The sequence below is a fragment of the Anguilla rostrata genome, chromosome 6 (genome assembly GCF_018555375.3).
Source record: "Anguilla rostrata isolate EN2019 chromosome 6, ASM1855537v3, whole genome shotgun sequence".
In the NCBI taxonomy this organism is placed as follows: domain Eukaryota; kingdom Metazoa; phylum Chordata; class Actinopteri; order Anguilliformes; family Anguillidae; genus Anguilla; species Anguilla rostrata.
This window is the reverse complement of record NC_057938.1, coordinates 57101524-57129228: the sequence shown is the minus strand read 5'-3', so window position 1 is coordinate 57129228 and position 27705 is coordinate 57101524. Positions and strand designations below refer to the sequence as shown.

The following is a 27705-nucleotide window of genomic DNA, read 5'->3' as shown; positions in this document are numbered from 1 at the left end:
TTGAAACTTATTTTGTTTATTTTTAAACCAGTAAAATGTGACTCAGCTCCCAAAGTTCAGACATCTCCTTTCATTCTTCATAAATAAAGAAAAATAAAAAATAAAAAATAAAAATTAAAAAAACACTAACGCTATTTCCGATGACTATGATGAAAAAACCGTTGATTTCCAAGCTGAGCACAGCCATGGGACCGACTGGCGAAACCCTCCTCAGAACAGTGGGGGTGTCACAGCTGGGACTGACGGGTTCGTCTGTACCCCCCCAGTCCCACCGCTGCACCTCATCCACATCCATAGGGGCGTTGGTCAAGGGTCCAGTTCACAGTCTTTAGAAGCTGGCCCACAAAAGGGTTTGTTTTCTGTTGTCAGTCAGCCAGCCTGAATCCTATAGACAATTTAAACCATGGGTCTCACTGGGGAGCTGGAGATTTCCTTGATTGACACAAAAATAGACAGGGGAAAAACGACTTGAACAAGTGACAGTTCCATCAGAATCACATGAACACCAACACTAAGGTGCCTCCTAGTAGCTTGGACATAAGATTCATCAGTCAGGCCAGATCACTCCCTTCACATAACCCCGCCCCACCCAAACGAACTAAAATCACACACAGTCCAGAATCATTCCTACAGCTTAGAAAACACTAAACAAACAACTTTACCTCAGCCCACAAGGGAGGCTAGTGTGGAAATGGGCTTTCCTGAATAATTCAAACGAACGGAATTGATTATCGCTTAGCAGAGTAGAGCGAGGCTAAATGACTGAGCTCGTCGAAAAGGGCTGGGGGCGGGGTCTTCGTGGCAACGTCACATCAACAAGACCAGCTATTCATCAACTCTCCATTTAAAACAAACTTCATTTACATTACAAACCAGGCGCTAAGAACCGACAGCGTAAATCTGGGCTGATGGAGGCGGATCGCTCACTTCAAAACCAGCTCACATTGCGCGAGGAATGACAGGAGGAAACGCGAGAACCCATGCGGCACCGCTCCCGCGGTTTCTCGTTATTAGTGGACACAGCCAACTGCCATTTCCGGGAAAATATGTAAACAATTCAGCGAGCTGCGAACCCCCTTTATTGGTCTTACAGCGATGCGAGATAAGGGGACTTAAAAAGTAACTTTTCCAATCTGATCACAAGGAGCTTGCTGACCGTTGGTCGCCCGCCTGCACGTTTTGCCCAGTTTGGATTTTGATGATACAGTCGCAAAATGCGCAGCACGAGATCTTGCCAAACATCAGCGCACGCCAGCACGGACAGGAGGCCCGCGCGCGGAGACGAATCCCTTTCAAACGGAATCCACTGACCTGACACCGCTGTCAACGAAATGATACGGACGGGTGAAAACAGAGGTGTTTGTATCACTTCAGTGGCCGTAAGACACAATTCAATACTGTTAAAATAGGAAAATAAAATCGGGTGAATGCGTTTACGTTGTTTTCAGTAATTCCAAGTAAAATAATTAACATTTTCCTTCATTTGAGCTAATCTGAAAGGACGTGTAGTACAACTGTCAAGGAGATTTGCTGAATCTTTTGTTTATACCCAGCCACAAAACGTCTTCTAAAATGACAAGCTAGATAGCAAAACGATTATCCACTACTCTGATATAGTTTTAAATTCCTAATTTGTCTAAAACCATGTGTTCAGTCAAACGAGGGTCATTATCTCTTTCATTATTTTAAGAGTCTTGCGTGTTTCCCAAACTATGGGAATTTTGACATGACCTGCCATTGATGCGGTGATCTGACCCATGATACACTGCTTTCAAACGGCTTGGCATCTTTAGGGTCAAGCGCCCTACACCGAACACGACAGCTCGCGTACCGGGTGACGCGGTATTCACAACCGTACATGACGGTTTAAAACGGACTCCTCCAAGTTTAATTTTTGGAGGAGAAAAAGGTCCACACACATTCTGTTCGAACAATTAAGTTGTTCACCAGAACAAGCAATGGGTTGGTTATAAAGGATAACCGTTCCGCAGCTATAACACACGTTCTCTGATATTTTGGGTCACTGGGTAATGTAGCCATGTAAACGTATAGAGCACGAAGCACAAACATTACAGGATCACGCATTAAATTTCTTGTGAGATCATTTTTTGCTACCGGTCATTCTTGTACATGGTACATGTTTGTGGAAGCGAAGTCAGGAAAGATACAGTTGGCAAAACTCAAGACTGCTGGAGGAGAATTATATATATATAAAATTTAAAAAAAACTTTTAGTTATGACAGGTCTACACCTTTCAAACATTCATGATATTTCAAACTAAAACAGAAAAGCATTAGACATAAAACGACAGTTCTAGTCAAAAAACATGGATTTCCTGCCTGTCTCTTTGTACAAGATTGAACATATCAGGACACAGGGACGACATTTCAAGTAATTAAAAAATAAAAATCTGACAGCCAACTGTGCATTTATCAGAATTCCAACTTCACAAAGCGAACTGCAATGATTACACTGGGAAATAAAAAAACAGAAAACAAAACAAAAAGAAAACAAAATCTCACACACTCACATAGGCAGGTTATGCTGTTAAATTTACAGTAAGAACACCTACAAAGTCCTGTCTGTCAAATCTGGGTTCTAGAATGCAGGAAAGCAAAGGGAAGAGGAAAAACACGCCGTTTTGGTAGTTTAATTTTTTGAAGTCTGTTTTCTCTTTTTGGTCGTCCTCCCCAGTTCCAGACATTAAGTGTATGGCTTACAGTTGGAGGCAGCAGTCCGGTGTGCCATTCCCTGTGCTGAGCCTTCTCTTTTCTCTTTTCTCGTTCTTGTTTATTTTTTTTCCCTCAATTTTTTTGTTTTTGTTGTTAAAATCAGTGAACGCCAATGTCTTTATTGGCTGATGGGGGGTGGGAAAGTCTCTTCTTTTAAAAATTTTATTTTTAGATTTTTGAAATGATTTTGAAGCAGTGTGGCAGAAGAGTAGATTCCAGCGGGGGGGGGGCTACACACCATCAGTGCTCCGTCATTAGTGCGTCTGGGGAGGGGGGATGTGGGGAGTCAACTTCCCTCCCCCTCTCCTGGGTCCATCCCACCACCTCCCCCCCCCCATCACCGCCCTCCCCAGGTTCGTCTTAAAATCTATGACCAGTGTAAACAAGGGTACACCGTGAGCCCGAGCCATTCTGCAGGGGCACGGTCTAAAAGAAATGTTTAAAAAATCAAATAAAAATGTGCAACAACAATAATTCATAAGAAGGAAAATAAAATGCTATTGCAGTGACTGTTTTTAAAAGATGTTTAAAGAGTTTTCGGGGGAGGGGGGGGGGCAGTTTGGATCCATAGTGCAATTGAGGAGGGAGGGGTGGGGGGTTGGGGGGTAAGTCCGACCCAGGTGAAGAGCCTTGGTGGTCCAGGTGTTCAGAAAGCCCCCGCCCCAGGAGCTGCAGAGAGAGGGGGCGGGGACATGGGCAGGGCCTCTTCTCACACCGACCCACAGGGGGGCGGGGCTTCAATATCCACATCCTTCTCCAGGTTAACCCTGAGCCTTTGTCTTGAGTTTACAGGAAGAGAGCGTCTCTGTGTGTGTACATGGGTGTGTTTGTGTGTGTATGTGTGACTGCATGTAAGAATGTTAGTATGAGTGTGTGTGTCTGTGTGTACATGAATGTGTGTGTCTGTCTGTGTGTGTGTGTGCACGTGTGCGCACAGGGGGAAACAGTTTCCGCACAGAAATGCGTTTGGTGGCGACTCCCTGGGCTTGGCTAATTTACATTCAGACCTCAGGTGGATGGTGATTGGACAGCTGAGCCACCCAGGTGGTGATTGGACAGCTGAGCGACGGGGGCGGAGCTGCCCGCTCAGAAAAAGCAGCAGTAGAAATACTGAAGGACACTGTACCACATGTAGCCCGATGCAAAGGCCAGAGACTGAATCACACACAGCCACACAGGGTCAAGGGTCATCTCCTTGGAAACAGCGTGCTTCTGACCTTTAGGTGGAGGGAAAGCACCTGGGGAGGAGAGGGGAGAATAAATAAATACATTTAAAAAAACACATTAAATCTCACCCCCGTACACACGCACGCACGCACGCACACAAGCACGAACAGGTAATCAGGACCCGTCTGTATGCATCAGCGGTGGGCAGTGCTCGGGTGTGAGAACACCTGAGTGGTTACCCAGAATGCCACGCTTCAGCAGATTATGCATCTTTCAGGACGTATGAAAACAGGCACAGGTAGCACACTGACCCAGGCCAGCCTACGGACACAGTGTCCTTCAAGAGGACGTCCTTCCACACGATTTAAACTGCATTCACATTTCCTCAGTCAGAGAACGCTCCTGCAGTCAGTACCAGGGAACACACATTCACACAGACTTTAACACACACGCTTAAAATGACACTAACCTGACAAAAAAAGTGTGGCTACATTGTTCAGCACACCATTTGGTGCAGGTAAACTTTCACTGCATGTGTGGATTTAATAGCTTTCCCACGCATGGTTTTAATACGTTTCCCACACACGCGTTTGTAATATGTTTCCCACACGCATGGTTGTAATAAGTCTTAAAGCTGAATGAGGAAAGACGTCCTGCTGAAACATGCCCTCATCCTTTGCAGGAACCAAGAAAAGGAGGAAGGAGCACTGAAGTGGGTTAAATTAAGATTAAAACTATCGATGATGAACGATTTAATTAAAAATCACTGAATTATGGCATTAATGCAGGTATGGATCACAGGGTGTGGAAATGAAGGGGACTGATGATGCGTGTAGGCACCCTGCATTTTAATGGAAACACTGTCACCCAACATTAACCCTGCTTGATTAAAACTACATTTCCCATGAGCCAATGTGTCCACATGGCCATTAAGGAAGTGTCCACTCCCAATGGAGTGCAGATTGTATTGGAAACACTAAAAACAAAGAGAAACATGTAATTTATGAAGCATGGAAGCTACATCTCAAAAACTAAAACCTATAATTTCACGCTTGTTAATACAGTACGTTAAAAACATAATCATCTGCAGGTGTCTATTCCAGCAGCTCACACAAACCCTGTGAAGTGAAGCAGGGGGCTGTGGTTTATCGTTGCAGTAATTTCATCATTATGAACGCACACACAAACACAGGAAGCACAGGCTACAGCACACGCGTGTGTGGGAACCTGGAGCACACGCAGGAGCACGGCTTAGTGTGTACAGCACATGCGCGTGCGCTCACAGGCAGGAGCATGCTTAGTGTGTACTGCACACGCGTGTGCGCTCACAGGCACGGCTCAGATAAAAGGAATGCCCCCCCCCTTCCCCCAGCAGGACACAGGGGGGCAGTCTTCCCTCCCTCTCTGACCCACAAACCCACTTGCTCTCTTGGCAGGTGTCACCTAGCAACAGGCAGCAGGGCCAGGAGAAGCCTGACAACACGAGAGGGGGAGAGAGGGAGAGAGAGAGAAAGCCAGACAGACAGAGAGAGAGATATTACAGACCTGTCTCGTAGAAGTGGGCCAGCAGGTCCTCCTTCTCCACGAACCTCTGGTAGAGCCAGTCTGTAAGGAGTTCGGTTTCCACGGGAACGTCTTTAATGGGGTAGATCCTGGAGGGAGATGAGACAACACTGAGCATCACTAAATGAGCTAGCGTGCAGTTCCTGTCTTGACCAGCAGGTGTCGCCAGGCAGCATTTCCAGAATATCACATCACCTTCAGATCAGCTGGAGGTTAGTGTTCCAAGGCGGGGACACCGTCACCATTCCAGCACACAGCTGGGAGGACCAATCACATGGCCTCATTCAGGAGGAATACAGGAGCGCAGGCCAAACAGCTTACACACGTTGGGCACTAATTCCCAGTTTTTTGGGAATTTCCTGGGTGGAGGGGGGAGTGGGGAGGGGGGGCCTGACCAAGTTCTGACCCTGCGCAGCAGAACCGCCACCGCAGGCAGTCTGTATGCGCAGAACAGCGCAGTGAAGAGCATGCTGGGTAATTTGGATGGGAAGGGTGGCTGAGAAGTGATACTGAAACGGACATGCCCCCCCCCACGCAGACCAGGCTGTGTCCATCTGTCCATCTGCAAGCCCCCACTCTGAAACATTCCTTTACACATACCAAGCATTTCAACATTTGTGTGTGTGTGCGTGTGTGTAAATAGACACAGTTTGCCCTGAGGTTAATTTAAAACTGGTTTCCAGTACAAACGGTTCAAACAGTGAAGGTGTGGCAGACGGCCTGTGTGACCAGGAAACGGCGGGAGTGGGCGGGGGGACTGAGTGGGGAGCAGGGTGAGCAGCGGGGGGAGCAGGAGCAGGGGGAGCAGCGGGAGCAGGGGGGAGCAGTGGGGGGAGCAGGAGCAGGGGGGAGCAGCGGGGGGAGCAGGAGCAGGGGGAGCAGCGGGAGGAGCAGGAGAGGGGGAGCAGCAGGAGCAGGAGGAGTAGGAGAGGGGGAGCAGCGGGGGGAGCAGGAGCAGGGGGGCAGCAGGAGTAGGGAGCAGGAGCAGGGGGAGCAGCGGGAGGAGCAGGAGCAGGGGGAGCAGCAGGAGCAGGGGAGGAGCAGGAGCAGGGGAAGCAGCGGGAGCAGGCGGAGCAGGAGCAGGGAGGAGCAGGAGCAGGGGGAGGCAGCAGGAGCAGGGGGCAGCGAGCAGGAGCAGGGGCAGCGAAGGGGGCAGTGGCAGGCAGGGCAGAGCAGGAGCAGCGCGGACAGGAGCAGGGTCAAGGGGACGGTGATGCGTCAGCGGTACACGTGGGCGAGCCTCGGGCAAAGGTCTCTGCTGAGTGGTGACGCCAGCGGTCTGCTGTGACCCAGCGGTGGCGGCGCCCTGATCTGACCCCCCCGGGGTGCCAGAGGGAGGGGCTTCTCCTCTTTAACACAATCTTCCCCCTGGGGAGCTTTTCACCTCCGCTGCTGAATTTGGGGGGAGTTTTCATACGAAGCGTCTCTGACGGCGTTCTCGCCCTTGTCCGCAGGCTCTGCTGAAGCCACTTCCTGCCTTTGGAGTGGAGTGGAGCTCCTTGCGCTGGTTTCAGGGAGCTGTTCGCTGCTTCTTTGTATTTAGTGAACACGCTCACCGCTGATCACACAGACGGCTGTGAGTCTATATTTAACCGCCAGATCTGCGCGTGCTGCTAATTTTATAGCGCAAGGCCATGCCAGGACCTGCGCCAGACACACAGCTGCACACGGGGGGGGGCGGGGGGGAGGGGGGCTCCACAGCAATGTTCAAATCTTTTTCCCTCAAAGAAAACATATACTAGGATCCAAAATCAGGATCACCCATTTAACAGAAGCAGCTACAGCAGGAAACCCATTAGCTTCAGATACCCAGCTGCCCCAAACACCCATCAGCTTCAGAGCCCCACACACCCCTCAGCTTCAGACACCCAAACACCCAACAGCTTCAGAGCCCCAAACACCCAACAGCTTCAGAACCCCAAACACCCAACAGCTTCAGAACCCCAAACACCCATCAGCTTCAGAGCCCCACACACCCAACAGCTTCAGACACCCAAACACCCAACAGCTTCAGACACCCAAACACCCAGCAGCTTCAGACACCCAAACACCCAGCAGCTTTAGACACCCATCAGCTTCACAGCCCCAAATACCCAACAGCACGGTTCCATCCAATCAGAACACACAGCGAAGGGTTCTGTACAATTAAAGTGCACAGTGCCTCCTCCTCCAGCCTGTTTAATCCCAGGGATGGAGCCCAGTACGTCTCCACAACCGCCCACCCTCCTCCTCCTCTTCCTCCTCACCTTGCGGTCTCCAAGGCAACTAATTAGACAGCCCCTTCACACGACTTTAGACGTGAAACCAATTCGCAGGAAAACACCAGAAAAACAGACTCAAAGAGCAGAGCAGGCTTAGCCCCTAATGCCCCCACTCTGCCCCAGACCAGTCTACAGAGCAGTCTACAGAGCAGTCTACTGAGCAGTCTACTGAGCAGTCTACTGAGCAGTCTACTGAGCAGTCTACTGAGCAGTCTACTGGGCAGTCTACTGGGCAGTCTATTGGGCAGTCTACTGAGCAGTCTACAGACCAGTCTACTGAGTGTTTATGAGCAGCCCTTTACACCACAGCCATAAGGCCCATCTGTAACCAATCACACCACAGTCATAAGCCCCATCTGTAACCAATCACACCACAGTCATAAAGTTAATCTGTAACCAATCACATCGCAGCCACCAGGCTCCTGAGTTGTGTGTAACCAATCACACTGCAGCCCTAGGGCTCCTGAGGCCCGTGTAACCAATCGCATTGCAAGGGAAGGGCTCGTGTAACCAATCGTGCAGCACTCACAGGGCGAATCCCCATAGCCAGTGGGCGGGGCAGTCTTTCTGGAATTATCCAGCAGCCGTCAGTAATACAGCATCATTACAGGTAACAGGAGAACAGCCAGTACTACACAGGAGGAAAACAAGAGAAACAGGCTATCGTATACCACCACGAGAGAGAGAGAGGGAGAGAGAGAGACAGATAGAGCAAGGGAGAGAGAAAGAGGGAGGTACCAATTCAAATAAATATGCAAATCATGAGAAGACTCTCTCAATATTAATTCTCACCGCACCCATCGCAAACACACATGCACATACACATACAGGGACACACAGGGACACACACACACTCTCTCTCTCACACACACACACACACACACACACGGACAGGGGCCTGTATGTCAGCAGACAGTCACGTTCGTCTCGAAGCATTTCTGTGGCATTAGAATCAGTCATAAACACTCTGCTCTTGCAGTCCTGAGCTCTGGCAATAAATACACATCTCTGCTAGGCCGGCTCACCCCGGTGAAACCCAGCGCCACGGCTATCGTAACTTTCCAGAAATCTGCTCGGTGTGAGATGTGATACCCGTCTCATCCCCGGTTTCCCAGAAAGGAGGCGAGACACAGGTCCCGCCAGGGCGGTATAAACGCCACCGTCACTCGGATTCGCTGAGAAACGGTCACAGTGACCGCAACGCCACGCTGGAGCAGAGGAACCAGCCAGCGTCTGTTTACACTGCGCAATTAAAACCTGACCCGACCCAGCCCACCACACACACACACACATACACACACATACACACACACACAGAGTCAAACCCAGCCCACCACACACACACACACAGTCACACACACACAGACACAAAGTCAAACCCAGCCCACCACACACACACACACACACACATACACACATACACACACAGACACAGACACAAACACAATCACACACACACACAACCACACACACACACAATCACACACACACTGGCTCTCTTACACACAGAGGCCACACAAACACAGCAGCCATATGCAAACATTAACCAGCAGTGCTGACAGTGCAGTTCAGTGGCCTGACTGGACCTGGGATCTGAGGTAAGGCTGTGTGTAGAATCCTGGGGTCTGGGGTAAGGCTGTGTGTAGAACCCTGGGGTCTGGGGTAAGGCTGTGTGTAGAACCCTGGGGTCTGGGGTAAGGCTGTGTGTAGAACCCTGGGGTCTGGGGTAAGGCTGTGTGTAGAACCCTGGGGTCTGGGATAAGGCTTTGTGTAGAACCCTGGGGTCTGGGGTAAGGCTGTGTGTAAAACCCTGGGGTCTGGGGTAAGGCTGTGTGTAGAACCCTGGGGTCTGGGGTAAGGCTGTGTGTAGAACCCTGGGGTCTGGGGTAAGGCTGTGTGTAGAACCCTGGGGTCTGGGGTAAGGCTGTGTGTAGAACCCTGGGGTCTGGGGTAAGGCTGTGTGTAGAACCCTGGGGTCTGGGGTAAGGCTTTGTGTAGAACCCTGGGGTCTGGGGTAAGGCTGTGTGTAGAACCCTGGGGTCTGGGGTAAGGCTGTGTGTAGAACCCTGGGGTCTGGGGTAAGGCTGTGTGTAGAACCCTGGGGTCTGGGGTAAGGCTGTGGGTAGCACCCTGGGGTCTGGGGTAAGGCTGTGTGTAGAACCCTGGGGTCTGGGGTCTGGGGACTCAGGACCCCTCTCAGGGGTACGGGTTGTTTCTGTGTGAGTGTGTAGGGGGGGGGGGTGGGGGTGTTTGTGCTTTAAGTTGAATGCGAGGAGGGGATTGGAAGGGGCTGATTCTCTCTCACATGGGGGGGGGGGGCGTACAGGTGTGAGCTGGAGCTTTCTGATGACGAGGCAGTACTGCAGAAACGCCCCGCCCACACCTGCACACAAACACACACCTGCGAGTCTCAGCTGCCAATTCCTGATGTGTGTGCATGTGTGTGACCGTGTGTGTGTGTGTGTGTATGGGTGCGTGCGTGTGTGTATGCGCGCGAGTGCCTGTGTGTGTGTGTGTGCATGCATGAGTGTGTGTGTGTGTGTGTGTGCGTGCGTGCGTGCGTGCGTGCGTGCGTGTCTCTGTCTGCATAGAGCTCTGAAACTCAGGCAGTATAATTACCACCTTAATCAGCCTCTGGCCTTAATCTGTGGAGAGAGAGAGGGGGGGAGAGAGAGAGAGAGGGAGGGAGAGAGAAAGAGAGAGAGAGAGAGAGAGCCTTCTGTCCTCAATCCCAGACAGACATCTCACCTCCTCTCCTCGCTCTGTAGCGCCACCCACAGGAGGACGTGAGGAGGGAGGAGTCAGGGAAGTGTGTATCAGGCAAACGGAACGTCTTCGCTCTTTCAAGCGTCAGTTTGAAGCCACGTCAATCACAGACGTGGCAGGTGGTGAGAGGTGGATCCACAAGTGGATCATTTATACATCACAATGAGCCACGCCCAGCCCAACACTGAGCCACACCCTGCCCAACACTGAGCCACGCCCAGCCCAACACTGAGCCACGCCCCGGCCCAACACTGAGCCACGCCCAGCCCAACACTGAGCCACGCCCAGCCCAACACTGAGCCACACCCTGCCCAACACTGAGCCACGCCCAGCCCAACACTGAGCCACGCCCAGCCCAACACTGAACCACACCCTGCTCAACACTGAACCACGCCCAGCCCAACACTGAGCCACGCCCAGCCCAACACTGAGCCACGCCCAGCCCAACACTGAGCCACGCCCAGCCCAACACTGAGCCACACCCTGCCCAACACTGAGCCACGCCCAGCCCAACACTGAGCCACACCCAGCTCCACAGTGAGGCCACACCCAGCTCCACAGTGAGGCCACGCCCAGCTCCACAGTGAGGCCACGCCCAGCTCCACAGTGAGGCCACGCCCAGCTCCACAGTGAGGCCATGCACAGCCCAACACTGAGCCACGCCCAGCTCCACAGTGAGGCCATGCCCAGCCCAACACTGAGCCACGCCCAGCTCAGCAGAGCCAGGGTTGGGAGCCCCAGCGGGACCCAGGCTGGGGGCCCCAGCTCCAGAGTGAGGGGGAGGTGAAGGGGACCCAGGCTGGGGGCCCCAGCTCCAGAGTGAGGGGGAGGTGAAGGGGACCCAGGCTGGGGGCAGCAGAGCTCTTACCTGTAGTGCACGTGAGTGACTGAAGGGGGCCGGTACCCAAAGATCCAGGTCTGGATGTCCATGGGCCGGGCGTTGGGGTAGGCGATGGTGATGTCCACCACCCACTGCAGACCTGGGGCCCTACGCACTGAGAGGGAGAGAGGGAGGGAGAGAGAATTAATAGTTAATCTCACAGTGAGTAGAAAGATCTCTGAAAGTGTGCGTGTGTGTGTGTGTGTGTGTGTGTGTGTGTGTGTGTGCTAAAGCTGTAGACACAGCGAAGCTGGAGCCTGTCTCTCACAAACACACAACCACGCCAATGAAAGCACGCTGGACACAAGCATCACAAACAGCCAAACTCCGCTCTGACTTTCAGTAAATACAACACACACAGAGTAAACACCACCTTAAGATTTTTTTTATTTTATTGATCATGTCAGCCGGAGAAAGTGAGGAGCAGAAATTCAGCAGCGTAAACAAACGGGGGTTTGTCTGGAGTGCCGGAGCTCTGGAGCGATGAACCCGAGCGAGGGACACAGCGGCAGGACCGGGACACAGCGACAGGACCGGGACACAGCGGCAGGGCCGGGACACAGCGGCAGGACCGGGGGACAGGGGCAGGGCCGGGGGACAGGGGCAGGGCCGGCACACAGCGACAGGACCGGGACACAGCGGCAGGGCCGGGACACAGCGGCAGGACCGGGGGACAGGGGCAGGACCGGGGGACAGCAGCAGGACCGGGGGACAGCGGCAGGACCGGGGGACAGGGGCAGGACCGGGACACAGGGGCCGGACCGGGGGACAGGGGCAGGGCCGGGGGACACAGCAGCAGGGCCGGGACACAGGGGCAGGACCGGGGGACAGGGGCAGGACCGGGGGACAGCGGCAGGACCGGGGGACAGCGGCAGGACCGGGGGACAGGGGCAGGACCGGGACACAGGGGCAGGGCCGGGGGACAGGGGCAGGACCGGGACACAGGGGCAGGACCGGGACACAGCGGCAGGAGCGGGACACAGCGGCAGGGCCGGGACACAGCGGCAGGGCCGGGGGACAGGGGCAGGGCCGGGACACAGCGGCAGGGCCGGGACACAGCGGCAGGGCCGGGACACAGCGGCAGGGCCGGGGGACAGGGGCAGGGCCGGGGGACAGGGGCAGGGCCGGCACACAGGGGCAGGACTGGGGGACAGGGGCAGGACCGGGGGACAGCGGCAGGACCGGGGGACAGGGGCAGGACCGGGGGACAGCGGCAGGACCGGGGGACAGGGCAGGGCCGGGGGACAGGGGCAGGCCGGGGGACACAGCGGCAGGGCCGGGACACAGGGGCAGGACCGGGGGACAGGGGCAGGACCGGGACACAGCGGCAGGACCGGGACACAGCGGCAGGACCGGGACACAGGGGCAGGGCCGGGACACAGGGGCAGGGCGGGGACAGGGCAGGGCGGGGACAGCGGCAGGACCGGGGGACAGCGGCAGGACCGGGACACAGCGGCAGGACCGGACACAGGGCAGGACCGGACACAGGGCAGGGCCGGGACACAGGGGCAGGACCGGGGACAGCGGCAGGCGGGGACAGGGCAGGACGGGACACAGCGGCAGGGCCGGGACACAGGGCAGGGCCGGGGACAGGGGCAGGGCCGGGACAAGCGGCAGGACGGGGAACAGCGGCAGGACCGGGACACAGGGGCAGGCCGGGACACAGGGCAGGGACCGGGGGACAGCGGCAGGGCCGGGGGACAGGGGCAGGACCGGGAGACAGCGGCAGGACCGGGACACAGCGGCAGGACCAGCTTTGGAAGCCTGTCAGCTGGCTCACTGACACACTGAAGCACACGACCAAGATCCCCCCAGCCAGCAGGCCAGCAGTCACGCCCCCAACAGCCGACAGGAAGTCCGCACGCCGTGTGTGTTCTGCTAGACAGGAAGTCCGCACTCCGTGTGTTTTGCTGCAGGACCAGGTGAACCAGACACACACACACACACACACACACACACAACCGGGGAAACAACCCGTCCCTCATTTTTTAAAAAGCCTGCTCGCAGTGCAACATGAACAGGTCAGCTGACCTCCTGTGGAATGGGAGGAGCACCCAGGTAGTCCCGCCCCCCTCCCTGACAGGCAGATCCCCAGGGGCCAAACCACAACCTAAAAAATACAGAGGTCAAGAGCCTGGGGTGGGGTTAGGGGTAGGCCTGGGCATGGTCTTTATCCCTTTAGTTTAGTTATTTAACAGAGGGAGTTTTAGGGAGTAATGCTGTACGTGCCTCTAGACCAGGCGATACTAAACAGCGCTCGTTCCCCTCCTAACGGAACAGCGCCGGACGCCCTCACTGAAGAGGAAACGGCCGCGGGGTCCTCAGAAGCACGTCAGAGCCACACAGGAGCGATTCGTTAAAAACGGGAGAGAGGTCACGAGTGCTGCGGACTGGAGAGCTGACTGGCAGCGCACGGGGGCCACGCCCTGTATGCAAATTCGACGCTGTATTTATTTTAGGGCTGTGAGCGCAGCACTGAGACGGGGCGGGGCGGGGCGGGAGGGGCAGGAGGGGCGGGGCACACTTTACATCAAACCCCTGCAATTCCTGTTACTCTGGACCACATGCAAACACTGCGGAGGCCTGCTTTGTGTGTGCGTGTGTGTGTGCATGTGAGTGTGTGAGTGTGTCTGCGTGTGCGTGTGTGTGTGTGTGTGTGTGTGTCTGCATATGTGTGTGTGTGTGTGAGTGCACGTCTGCGTGTGTGTGTGTGTGTACGTCTGCGTGTGTGTGTGAGTGTGTGAGTGTGCGTCTGCGTGGGTGTGTGTGAGTGTGTGTCTGTTTGTGTGTGTGTGTGTGTGTGCGTCTGCGTGTGTGTGTCCCAAACCCCACCATCAGGGCAGACTGGATGCCCTGCATGTTCAATTTTATAATCAGAATGACAGTTCAATATCACTTAATGCCGAGTGTCTCATTAAAGCCTTAATGAAGTGTGCGCACTTTACAACACACGGACTGCGCTACCTTACCCAACACACCGACTGCCACCTTACCCACACACCGGACTGCGCTACTTACCTAAACACAACGGACTGCGCACCTACCCCACACGGGACTGCGCACTACCCATCACATTGGATCTGCATAACTTCCAACACACCGGACTGTCTTCTCTTAACCAACACACTGACTGCGCTACCTTACCCAACACACCGGGACTGCGCTACCTTACCCAACACACCGGGACTGCGCTACCTTACCCAACACACCGGGACTGCGCTACCTTACCCAACACACCGGGACTGCGCTACCTTACCCAACACATCGGGACTGCGCTACCTTACCCAACACACGGGCTGCGCTACCTTACCCAACACACGGGACTGCGCTACCTTACCCAACACACCGGGACTGCGCTACCTTACCCAACACACCGGGACTGCGCTACCTTACCCAACACACCGGGACTGCGCTACCTTACCCAACACACCGGGACTGCGCTACCTTACCCAACACACCGGGACTGCGCTACCTTACCCAACACATCGGGACTGCGCTACCTTACCCAACACACCGGGTCATTACACAACGCGCTTCCTCCTCGTCTGAGAAGCAATTCAACCGTGTTTTCTGTGGACCTTACAGTTTAATATACCTGGTGTCAGTCTGCAAGACCTCTCTCCGTATTACTACAAAATTCTATTCTACTGGATAACTCTACACACAGACAATCACAACACACACTCAGCGGCTTTACCGTGTGTTCAGCTTTCTAATTACACAAGTGCATCACCATGCAACACGCTTCCTGGCAACAGAGGAAATGAAACGGCAGCATCTTCCAACTTCCTGCAGAGCAGCGTGGGGCAGGGGGTGGGGTGGGGGGCAGGGTGCGGGGCAGGAGGAAGTGGGTCGGGGCGAGGCAGGGGGCGGGGCAGGAGGAAGTGGGTCGGGGCGGGGCAGGAGGCGGGGCAGGGCAGCGGGGCGGGGCAGCGGGGGTACCTGATTGGCCGGCGTCCCCGGCAGACAGCGCCCCGTTCTCCTGCTGTGGGCCCAGGGTCTGCAGGATGACCTGCGTGGCGCCCAGCCGCGGCAGGGTCACGTGACGCAGGTGCGGCAGGTCGTGCTTCCTGGCGAAGGCCTGGCTGGTGTCCCGTCGCTTGCGCAGGAAGCCGCCCTCGGGGAACAGCACCACCCACTTCCTGTCCCGGCTGAGGTACAGCTGCTCCAGGTGCTCCTTCAGGAAGATCAGCTGCTTGTCCCGGAAAGCTTTACCCTGCCGAACCAAAGCAGAGACGTGTGAGTGTGTGTGTGTGTGTGTGTGTGTGAGCTACCTGCGAACAAGCAGAGACGTGTGTGTGTGTGTGTGTGTGTGTGTGAGCTTTACCCTGCCGAACCAAAGCAGTATGAGCCGGGGCGGGACGGAAAAACACTCACACACACACACACACACACACACGCGCGCGCACACACACACACACACACACACAGGCACACACGCGCTCACACACACTCACACGCGCTCACACACACTCACACATGCACACGCGCTCACACACACATGCACATGCACACGCGCTCACACACACGCACACATGCACACGCGCTCACACACACGCACACATGCACACGCGCTCACACACACGCACACATACACTCACCTGTCTGATGAAGAAGTCTCCATGTATCAGGGACACCAGGCCGAAGTTTGTGTATTTAAACACGTGGTCCATCAGCCACATCATCTTCCTCACCACCTGCGCAGAGAACAGGAAGGGGTCACACCTGCAGCCCCTCAGGGACCAAAATCAGCCCCCAACACCCCCACCCACCTGCCAGGACAACAATCAAGCACACGCACCGACGCACACACACACACACTGAAAGAGGAAGTAGGGTTTAGTAAGCAGGCTCTGAGCACACACACGCACACACACACTGAAAGAGGAAGTGGAGTTTAATGAACAGGCTCTGAGCACACGCGCGCACACACACGCACGCACGCACGCACGCACACACACACGCACGCGCACACACACGCACGCGCACACACACACACACACACACACACACACACGCATGCACACACACACACACGCCCGCGCACACGCCCGCGCACACACACACACACTCTGAGCCCTGCGCACACGCACGCACTCTGAGCCCTGCGCACACACACACACTCTGAGCCCTGCGCACACACACACTCTCTGAGCCCTGCGCAGTACTGAGATCACTGGCAGCATTAAACAGCCGAGCCCGAGTGGCACTCAGAGCCCTGAAACAGCGCCAGGGATCGGCCCGTTTGGACCTGCACCGTCCCAGACGGGCCCCAGGCACCGCGCCGCCCCCCAGCTCAGGATAAACAGAGAGGAGATCAGACACGGGGCGGGGAGCCCCCCCGATCGGGGGCAACAGGTCTCAGAGGTCAATGGTGTCTGATGTAAAATCAAAGCGTTTGCAGCTGAAGCCAAAGACAGGGGCTCAGCAGAGACAGAGACACGCTGCTGCACTGGAGGGAGCGGAAGCTCATCTGATCGCTGGACATCATCTCAAACTGAAGATTAGGGCTGCGAAACGAGAGCAGCTCACCAAATAAATAAAATAAAAATGCGGCCTGATCGCCAGGGGAATCCATACAGGGTCAATGTAGCTGAGCACGTCAGAATTACAAACTTCCTGGGTTCCAGTTTTCTAAATAAGGGACAAAATTCAAGGCCCCTGAACCATTCCCAGAAGTCCCACCCCCAGCAGAAACACCCCCCTCCCCCAGCAGAAGCCCCGCCCCACTGACCGTGCCCTTGTCCTGTAAGCACATCATGAGTGTGCACACGTCCCCGGTGGCCTGGTGGTTTACGATGACCATGGCTTCTTCCTCTGAGATGGGCTTCACATCATCGCCCCACTCCATCACTGCAAAAAACAACAACAACAACCAATCACTGGACAGTATACATCATCGCCCCACTCCATCACTGCAAAAAACAACAACAACAACAACCAATCACTGCACAGTATACATCATCGCCCCACTCCATCACTGTAAAAAAACAACAACAACAACCAATCACTGGACAGTATACATCAGCGTCCCACTCCATCACTGCAAAAAACAACAACAACAACCAATCACTGGACAGCATTTATAAAACTATGAGGTCCTGCTGAAGCATCTCCCCCGTGCTCAGCTCTTCTGCAGAAGATGAGGACACGACACAAGCAAAGACCTCCTGCGTAAAGACCTCAAAACCACTTCCAGCAATTCAGTTCCACTTTTCAGACATTTACATGAGGCATTCATGCAAATAAAACAAGAACTTAAAAAGTGAACCCAAAACAGAAGCCTGTTTTTCATCTGTTCTTAAAGGGGGGGGTGATATATCAGGCTCTCCACAGACCTATCAATTATCAATTACAGCCACACTGCCAAAAACACGCTGCTCACCTGCTCAGCTAACCGCTAACTGCAAACAGAACAAAGTCCAGAGTCCTCAACAGCACAATCATCAGCACTAAAGCAGTATACAGGGCCTCAGATTCAAGATGAAACTGCTCAACACCCCCTCATCCCTCCACTGATAGCCGGGGGGGGGGAAACAGTGCACTGTAGGCCGGTCTGTGTGTTTGGATGATAAACCTGTTAATCTAATCATCTGTGACCGTAATGGGCCTAGACTGCCTGTGTGTCCCACACTGATCCTGGGAGGATCTCTGCATTACCTGTGCGTGCGCGCGCGCGTATGTTTGTGTGTGTATGGTTGTGTGTGTATGTGTGTTTGTGTGAGAACTGAAACACACTCTCCCTTGGGGCAGAACAGCAGTAGTTGAAATAAAGGTGAAGCTTGACGTGCTGTAAAGACTTGATGAAAGGCAGGTTTCCCCGGCAGTTAAACGGTTAAGATTAACGGTAAGAGCTGCGCTCGCTAAAACCGCTGCAAAGCAAAATGGCGAGTGTGACATCGCGAAAATCTCCTACGACTCAAACAGCTCCACATGCTGAAGGACTGCTGCTGCTGTCAGATGTTCCGCAGCCGTTTTCACAATGCGCTCATGTGACTGATTTCCCCCCAATGCACCTTTTCATTACATCTTTAAAAGCCCATAACACACACACACACACACACATATATGAAATATCACTGAACAGTGCAGTAAGGCCTGGCCTTTTAATGCACCGCTACCTCACAAAGCGTATGTACACAAAATGGCTGTTCCAGGTTCCTCAGGTCGGTTAATAATACTGAGATCATTTTTGTCCATTTTCAGTTCACATTTATGCTAAACAAATCTTGGGTGTTTCTCAGTATCTGATTCCTGGTCTGGTCTTGTGTTCTTGTGAAACTCATGTGATGTAATATTTAATGGCCCAAGATATCTTCCAAGAGCAAGAATGCAAAGACATGCTAATGATTAAAGATCCTGGAAGTGGTCTCTACTCCCACAAATATCGAGTATGCGATGAGGAACGGCTGGGCTAACTCGTTGCTAGCACTAGCTGGGCTGCATCATGCTAGCGGACCCTGCTAGCGCTAGCTAGGCTGCATCATGTTAGCAGAGCATGCTAGCACTAGCTGGGCTGCATCATGTTAGCAGAGCATGCTAGCGCTAGCAGGGCTGCATCATGCTAGCGGACCCTGCTAGCGCTAGCTAGGCTGCATCATGTTAGCAGAGCATGCTAGCACTAGCTGGGCTGCGTCATGTTAGCGGACCGTGCTAGCGCTAGCAGGGCTGCATCATGTTAGCAGAGCATGCTAGCGCTAGCTGGGCTGCATCATGTTAGTGGTACTGCAAACTTGTGCTGTGTTTCAGTGACCTTCCCTTTACTTTCTACAGTAAAGTCTTTGTTGTCTTGGTGAGTTCCTGCATCTTCCTAACTTTGACTCCACAGGAAGAAGCTGGGTCAAACCACCACAGTAAAGCAGCCTAACAGAGCGATCAGACACACCAGGCAGGGGAGACGGGCAGGACAGGCCGCTGCGTGCTGGTAGAGGGAGCGCAGGCAGGGGCGACGGGCAGGACAGGCCGCTGCGGTGCTGGTAGAGGGAGCGCAGCCACACGCTGGCTCTAATTTGAGTAACGCAGCGAGCAGAAGAGCATAGCGTCAGGGGAACTGCACCCGACGCAGCTGCTGAAAGCACTCTGCTGTTACACACGCAAGGGCTCCATCAACACAGCCGCACAAACCAAACCAAGAAAAATGAAATTAAGTCAGAGATTACAACCAAACAGTCACATCATTGTGTCAGGGGCCAAATGGAGCAGAACCAACAAAGCAGCAACGATGTCACAATCAGAAGGCTGATGTCACAATCTTGAAACATCCACAGGCACCATTTCTTTTAACTGTTTCAGTTTAACTTGTAAAATCACAAACATGTGATTACATTAGAATAGAATACAATAGAAAACTTTATTGTCCATTAAATATAAAATAAAATGGAAGTTTTCCTTCAGCTCAATGCTCATTGCAAGTGACACAGACAAAGGTCTACACGGATTACAAAACACATAATACTGATGTAACAATCATTACTGGTAACTTAAAGCAATGGGGCTCTTACGCCTAAAAGGGTTAAAGACATTCAAACTCTACCTCTAACCTGCTTATACACAAGCGCTGTACCTGTAATGCCAACAAAGCACTGCGTGCGGAATTGATTACAATGTGAATGCAGAACCGTTAGCACACGGCTAGAGGCTCATTTGAATTTGAACAGAGCGTGTCCGAATGGGGGTCAGTGTGATCACGTCAGAATAAGAACACAACGGCACAACAGAGAGGTGTTTACACCCCCGGCACTCAGCCAGAGGCACACACACAGCGAGCAGGTTCAGCATTTTTAAAGGGACACGTCTGTACTGGACTAACGGGGGGAAAGTCTGTTTCACCACGTGTCTCTGCAAGAGCAGCAGTCTGGGAGATCAGCTCTAAACACAGATGAGTAACCAAACCACACCCTACAGGACCCAGAGCTCAAACACAACACCGCTAGCGTTCCTCCAGAAACACACCCTGCAGCTCCCAACACTCAAACTCAACACCCTGCAGCTCCCAACACTCAAACTCAACACCCTGCAGCTCCCAACACTCAAACTCAACACCCTGCAGCTCCCAGAGCTCAAACACAACACCCTGCAGCTCCCAACACTCAAACTCAACACCCTGCAGCTCCCAACACTCAAACTCAACACCCTGCAGCTCCCAACACTCAAATTCATCACCCTGCAGCTCCCAACACTCAAACTCAACACCCTGCAGCTCCCAACACTCAAACTCAACACCCTGCAGCTCCCAACACTCAAACTCAACACCCTGCAGCTCCCAACACTCAAACTCAACACCCTGCAGCTCCCAACACTCAAACACAACACAGCTAGCGTTCCTCCAGAAACACACCCTGCAGCTCCCAACACTCAAACTCAACACCCTGCAGCTCCCAACACTCAAACTCAACACCCTGCAGCTCCCAACACTCAAACTCAACACAGCTAGCGTTCCTCCAGAAACACACCCTGCAGCTCCCAACACTCAAACTCAACACCCTGCAGCTCCCAACACTCAAACTCAACACCCTGCAGCTCCCAACAGTCAAACACAACACAGATAGAGCTCCTCCACACCCTGCAGCTCCCAACACTCAAACTCAACACAGCTAGCGTTTCTCCAGAAACACACCCTGCAGCTCTCCTTAACTGTCAAACAGACCAACATTTATAACCAGAAAAACACCAAAAATTATGAATGACTGTAAACTATTCACTGAACGCATCTAAACCAAACCCTAAATCTGCCCACCGTTCGGCACCATTACAGTGTTAGTCCCCTGCGTTAAGGGCGGACTCACATGCAGCTGCGCCTAAACACAGACGCTAATAAAACAGCTTTCTGACTGACGCTGATATTACTGAGCTGGGAAGATCACATGCAAACCAATGAGAGCAGGCAGCACTGGAGAATCATGGGAACCCCTCTGCTACACACCACACAGACACAGTACCCCATCCCTTTAGACCCACAGACACAGTACCCCAGCACATACAGACACAGTACCCCAGCACATACAGACACAGTACCCCAGCACATACAGACACAGTACCCCAGCACATACACAGACACAGTACCCCAGCACATACAGACACAGTACCCCAGCACATACACAGGCACAGTACCCCAGCACATACACACAGTACCCCAGCACATACAGACACAGAACCCCAGCACATACACAGGCACAGTAACCCCAGCACATACAAAAGACCGCAAAAAGACACAGTACCCCAGCATATACACAGGCACAGTACCCAGCACATACACAGGCACAGTACCCCAGCACATACACAGGCACAGTACCCCAGCACATACACACAGTACCCCAGCACATACACACAGTACCCCAGCACATACAGACACAGTACCCCAGCACATACACAGGCACAGTACCCCAGCACATACACAGGCACAGTACCCCAGCACATACACACAGTACCCCAGCACATACAGACACAGAACCCCAGCATATACACAGACACAGTACCCCAGCACATACAGACACAGAACCCCAGCACATACACAGGCACAGTACCCCACTACAGCACAGAACCCAGCATACACAGACACAGTACCCCAGCACATACAGCACAGACCAGCACATACACAGTACCCCAGCACATACACAGACACAGTACCCCAGCACATACAGACACAGAACCCCAGCACATACAGGCACAGTACAGTCCAGTCCCAGCTGGTATTTTAAGATAAACTGAGCCCATCTTCCAGTCCTGAAGAACTTTTTTCTTTGTTTTCAGAGATGAGGATCTACTGGGCACAGCCATGGATGGGGGGGGGGGGCATTTCTGTGCACCCCCTCACTGGGAGGAAAAGGCCTCCAGACCCCCCAGGATAGGGGAGGAAGAGGTTCTGCCCCACCCCAGTGCTGGCCAACAGTGCAAATTTGGCCAAACTCCTTTAGAATGATGTGACCCAGCTTAACCTGTGACTCCTGGCTCAAGGTTATGACCTGAACTCCCCCTGAAAAATCCACCCCAATCTCCCCTCACCCAGGGACCTCCCAGGAAACAGGAAGTGACATCAGAGCGTTACAGCGTGCAGGCTGAATGTTCAGCCCCAGGTGCCTGTGTGTTGCCAGGGCGACCACACGGCCAACAGACAAACTTCATCACGTTCCCCTCCTCACACCGCACACAGCCACTCCCCAGAAACAGGGAAGCTACTGGGCCCATGACATCACCAAAGCCCAAAACCCAGAAGGATGATCCTGTCCCAGTTCTGCTGCGGAGTAAAGCTGACTGGAGGCCTGCTAGCGCACCCCCCCCAGGGACAGCTCACTGATCCCTCTCAGTTACACCGTCCCCAATCCACAGAACCACTGAATCCACTCTGCTCAATGCCTATGCCGTTAACTGTTTATTTTGGTAGTAAACAATACCAAATAAGTTTTTACAAATTCTGCCGTGTTCAGCAAAACCAGTCTCCTAATCTGGCTTCGTAACACAATTCCAGGTGAACATTGCACCAGTACCCAATAGAAATCATAGATAAGGAATCTGCAATGAACTATGGGAGTTTGAGGCAAAGGTAACGTGGACACAGCTGCATGCTCACGTTCCAGAGAAAGGTCAAGAGACGGGAGTACCGTACGAAATCAGGAACAGTCAGGGAGCACGCACACCAACGCACAAACTTCTCACTCTGAACAGGACTGGAGCTGTTCCTATTCACCTGATGAGGAGCCCCAGGTGGGGGACAGACTGTGACGCACGCACGAGCCAGACAGCGTGGTGGGGGGGGCAGCAGCTCCAGGTGAATGAGAGACCCCCCCGCCCCACCCCGACACCAGCGCTCTACTCCCAACCCCCAAAGAAGAAGAGATCACAGCCAAACCCCGACCCAGTGACTTCTGCTCCTGCACACAGGATGAGTTCCTGCTGCAAGTGCTGCTTCTTAAAGTTTACCACCGGTTACCATGGACACGCCCAGCGCCCAGTAACGGCCCACACCCTACTACAAAAAAAGGAGAAAACAAGCAGTCCAGGGCTGGAAAGAGAGTGGGGCTCATACAGGAGATTTTGGGGTCGAACCGGCTCAACGTCTGCCATCTTTCCGGAAGGTTGAGACCTTGCCCTGGCTCTCCTGTGGGTCTACATCAGAGGTTCAGGTTTTACTGCTTAACCCCATCCACCCCCCCCCCCCCAGGACACGTGAGCGCTGTCATTGGGTCCCCAGTCTGGCCGTCTCCTGTGCCTCCCACACCGTCTCCCGGCAACCGAGGCAGGACTGCTCTCAGAAGACCGATCGACCCCGTCAGGAAATCAAACCACAGCCCGCAACGCAAACAACACGGAATCTCCCAGAAAACACTTCGGTACGGCGAGTCTGTGAGGCTGGTCACACTGAGCGCGTGCGGCGACTCTGGCCACAAGCACCTGAGTCCTGCTGCGGGGGAGACGCCTGGGGGCAGTGCAGCACAGTGGGTAAGGAGCTGGTCTTGTAACCTAAAGGTCACAGGTTCGATTCCCAGGTAGGGAATGTTGTACCCTTGAGCAAGGTACTTAACCTGCATTGCTTCTGTATATATCCAGCTGTATAAATGGTTACAGTGTAAATAGCGTGTAAAAAGTTGTGCATGTCGATCTGGATAAGAGCGTCAGCTAAATGCCAGGAATGTAATATAAATAATGTAGGTGACCTCTGACCTGCCTATGCGCACCTCACAAACACTCCCTCTGGCACTTGCAGCTCATTTTACAAGGTTTTGGCAAAAATTCAGCCGTTCTGAACAGGGAAAGCTGAGCCTCAGGATCCATCAAAACAACGGCCACGTGTGACAGCAGGGCAGCTGGGGGGGGCTCGCTGACCGCTTCAGGGCCCGAGCGCACCCCCCCCCCCTCCCCCGAGTCAGCCGGGTCATTCAGGAGCGGTGGAATCCCAGCGGCCGCGGGGTTGCCGTCGGAAACGCGCCATGCCAGAGATTCCCTCAGTGTTTGTGGTAACAGAGCCCGTTCAGCTGCGGGCCACACGATGCAGGCGCCCTCAGCGCGAGGGTAACTGTCTCAGCGCACAGCAGCGCACGGGCATCGGTCAGGGCGCTATAAACCGCTGCTGTAGAGACACACACAGCGCCTGGGACAGAACTTCAACACAGAGACACACACAGCGCCTGGGACAGAACTTCAACACAGAGACACACACAGCGCCTGGGACAGAACTTCAACACAGAGACACACACAGCGCCTGGACAAACAGACACACAGAGTCCAAAAACCACCGCCTTTCCAAAGTCCCACACACACAATCAGCGCTAGCAAATAATCACCCGGAAAGGCCTGTGCTGGGGGACTGAGAGAGGTCACCTGGGGAAGCTCGCGCTTTGTTAAGTGCTGAACAGCACTAGGCACGCTGGGTAACTGAAAACAATCATAATGCTTTTACACAACACCGCAACAAAGCACTGCCCTAAAACTGTGACAAGAGGGCAAGCAAAATGAACACGAAACAGCGGGGCGGAAAGGACTCCGGAGATTTCACACACCGGCTACGCAGTGACGTCAAGGTCCATGCGCTTCCGATTCACCCGAGCGAGCGTCCGTTATGTCAAACACGTACGCGTAGGACAGGACGCGCAGACCTGCGCTGAATTAGATTAAGAACCTCAAAGGAAGCGGCATCGCCTCACTGCATACAGGTGCTCAATGTCATCCCGCGCATACGGAAATCAAACGCTCCTTTCTGAAACGGCAGACTCGCCATCATTACTACCCCAGCAGATTACAGCCCAGTGGAGTAAAAAGCAAAGAACTTCCGTCTGACATTCGAGTCGACCCGTTGTCCACACCCCCAATAAAGCACAAAGGTCAAAACATTCTAACAGTGAGCAGATGCACATTGAAATTGAAATATGCCTGCCTTGAATATTTCAAAACAGTTGCGTTAATCATTGCTCTAATTACTGGTCTTATCAGCCACCACACAGAGGCGGCAAATCAAAGCAGGGGTCCAAGGGGAATTTTAAAGCTCTACATGCACCAAAAAACTCCAATATCGGGTATCTGAGCCGGAGAATGGTATTGTGTTTCGCGGCGCGTGAAGGGCTTACCTGTATAACCTGCGATCCAGCCCCAGGAGGACACCATAGCCAGCATCCACTTAAACATGACCCCCTCGATGTGCCAGAAAGCGCGGGCGTCCATTAGCCTGAGGGGCTGCAGGAGCAGCAGATACAGGCAGTATGAAGGTATGGCCACACAGTTATTTATGAACATGAAGGCGAAGCGTAGCAGGGCCTTCAGCAGGATCCAGCCCAGTTTGCGGGCTTCCTCAAAAATCCGAGCCATTCTGTCTCTGACCGAAGTCTCCGCGCCTGTGGAGGGGATTCACAAACACACTTAGAGGCAAGGACATTTCTCCATATTCAAACGAGCCCTTCCTTCAGCGCCAATGCAAACAATGCTCTTTTCATTAAACACATCGTGTCAGCTGCACAAGCGAGGTTTTCGTTACTTTCTTGCTGGCACAGAGAGAATAAGTCAGCCGTTTCCTAACAGCCAGCTAATGCAGACCTACTGTGCGGAGAAAGATGCCCTTCATGCGCGCTACTGATGACTACACTACCCAGGACATAACCGTCAGCGAATATCACGGGCCCGTGGGGGGTTCACAGCTGGCTAACCATGCTGCCGATACTAGTGACATTAATTGTAAAATTTAATTGAAAACTCTTTAGTTGAATAATTCAGCTAGCTACATAAACAGTAAGCAATCCTGTTTGCTAACGCTCCCTAGCAAATGTTAGCTATTACAACACCGTTAGCTAGTCAGCTTGGTGAAGGAAATTGACTGGTTGGTTAAGTTGAGTAATGTTAGCTTGTCGGCTAACAAACGAGCAAGAAACGTGTTCAATTAAAACTGTGGGATTCAGCCATGTGTTGCTAACAATACACGATTATAAAAAGCGTTAGCTGACATCAGACAAGATAACGTAACAAAAAGCAAGCTTGAGGATTTACCTGAATATGCAGTCTGGGCAGAGCCGTCAATATCACGCACAGAGGCCGACGCCGGGTTCAAATCGCGTCTCTTCCAAGCCTCGCATTACCATCCGAGGCGCGGAGGTCCCGGGCAAGCTGGACGCGCACACCGTGTCTCCTGGCCCGGCGCTAAGCAGGGGCGGCTGCGCCCATGGTGTGAGCGGCGACAGCCGGGAAACGGTGAGAAAAAAGAGCCGGCCCTCTGTGGAACAAACAGCCGTAAACTAACTATATGCCAACAGGAGAGACGATAACCACATTAACCCCAATTTCCAGGCACTAACTGGGCTTGCTAGCGAGCTGAAAGGGTCCAGCGTTATCCGCTAACGTACCTAGCAAGCTAACGTTAGCTGTCCAGCCATTTGTGCGGATTAGCCTGCCAGACATCCAACCAGACACGGCTTAGAATGTCCAACTAACGCTATGTGACAAGAACCCATACCAGCCAGCCATTTCACCCCAACTTTTCCCGGTACACATAACAAGCTAACGGTCAACTAGCAAGCGAAATTCGCCTTCGGGGACAGCAGCTACTCACCGTAGTGCGACTGGAATAACGGCGAATCAAGCTTTCATTTTCTCAATTTCCCCCGCACGTTGTCCGTTCGCATCCAAACGGCTCCCATGACAAAGAGCTCCCGTTCTCTAATCTGGAATGGTTAATTTCCTGTTTGCATACAAAACGACCCAGTGGTCGTCGATAAAAAATCTCACAGTACGGATATCTTGCTGTTAGCTGGCTAACGTTACGCTAAATCCTACTTATACTCGAGCCGCCTTGCAAATACCGGCAGATGTGGCCAGCAAATGATAGTAGCGAACTACTTAAAATATGAATATACACAGTAGCTATAGCCCATCACATGTAGCTAGCTAGCTAGTTTTTCATATCCAAGGCCCTAATCATCATGGCATTTCCTTATGCAAACCGACCACATTTCCGTTAGCTAATTCAGACTGCGATGCCTGGCTAGCAGCCTAGCTGCTTATTTCATGCGTACAACAGCGGATGATTCTTCATGGCATCCAGCTAGACGACTGAGCATTTTGGCTAACACCCCGGTTTTAAAGTTGTCCTTTCCGTTTTCTTTCGCGTCTGACCCGAATGCAAAGATGCACTGGCAGCGACACCATGTCAAACTCCTTTTTATCGCAAGCACGACCTCGGTGAGTGTCAGACGGCCGGGCTGTGTAATAATTTGCTAGATAGTTATTCATATAGGAGATTCGATTATCTTCTCTCGTGCAGCCGCCCCAGGAGATTCTTCATGACGTCACCGTTAGAACGGGAGCGTGGTTGTGCGCAAGCTCCGTAGCCCGGGCGCGATGCTGGCACATGGACCGCTCA

At 53.3% G+C, this 27705-nt stretch overlaps 1 protein-coding gene across 2 annotated transcripts; it reads right to left on the bottom strand.

Moving 5' to 3' along the window:
* Positions 1–27705, bottom strand: lpgat1 (lysophosphatidylglycerol acyltransferase 1). Of its 2 annotated transcripts, XM_064340865.1 has the most exons (9): positions 26896–27703; positions 26337–26559; positions 25427–25690; positions 17104–17222; positions 15971–16066; positions 15312–15585; positions 11358–11484; positions 5445–5551; positions 1–3970 (listed from the first exon to the last, which is right to left on the bottom strand). In XM_064340865.1, the coding sequence occupies exons 3-9, from the start codon at positions 25662–25664 to the stop codon at positions 3819–3821; spliced, it is 1113 nt and encodes a 370-aa protein (XP_064196935.1). In that variant the 5' UTR covers positions 25665–25690; positions 26337–26559; positions 26896–27703; the 3' UTR covers positions 1–3818. The 2 variants fall into 2 exon arrangements, with proteins under 2 accessions (XP_064196935.1, XP_064196936.1); XM_064340866.1 differs by lacking the exon at positions 26337–26559 and having other exon boundaries at positions 26896–27705.

Coding starts and splice junctions, on each gene's coding strand:
- lpgat1 (XM_064340866.1), bottom strand. CDS start 25,664: ATGGCTCGGATTTTTGAGGAAGCCCGCAAACTGGGCTGGATCCTGCTG. Junction 11,485..15,311: donor CGGGGACGCCGGCCAATCAG/GTACCCCCGCTG, acceptor TCTCCCTCTCAG/TGCGTAGGGCCCCAGGTCTG. Junction 3,971..5,444: donor GGCCCACTTCTACGAGACAG/GTCTGTAATATC, acceptor TCTCCTCCCCAG/GTGCTTTCCCTCCACCTAAA.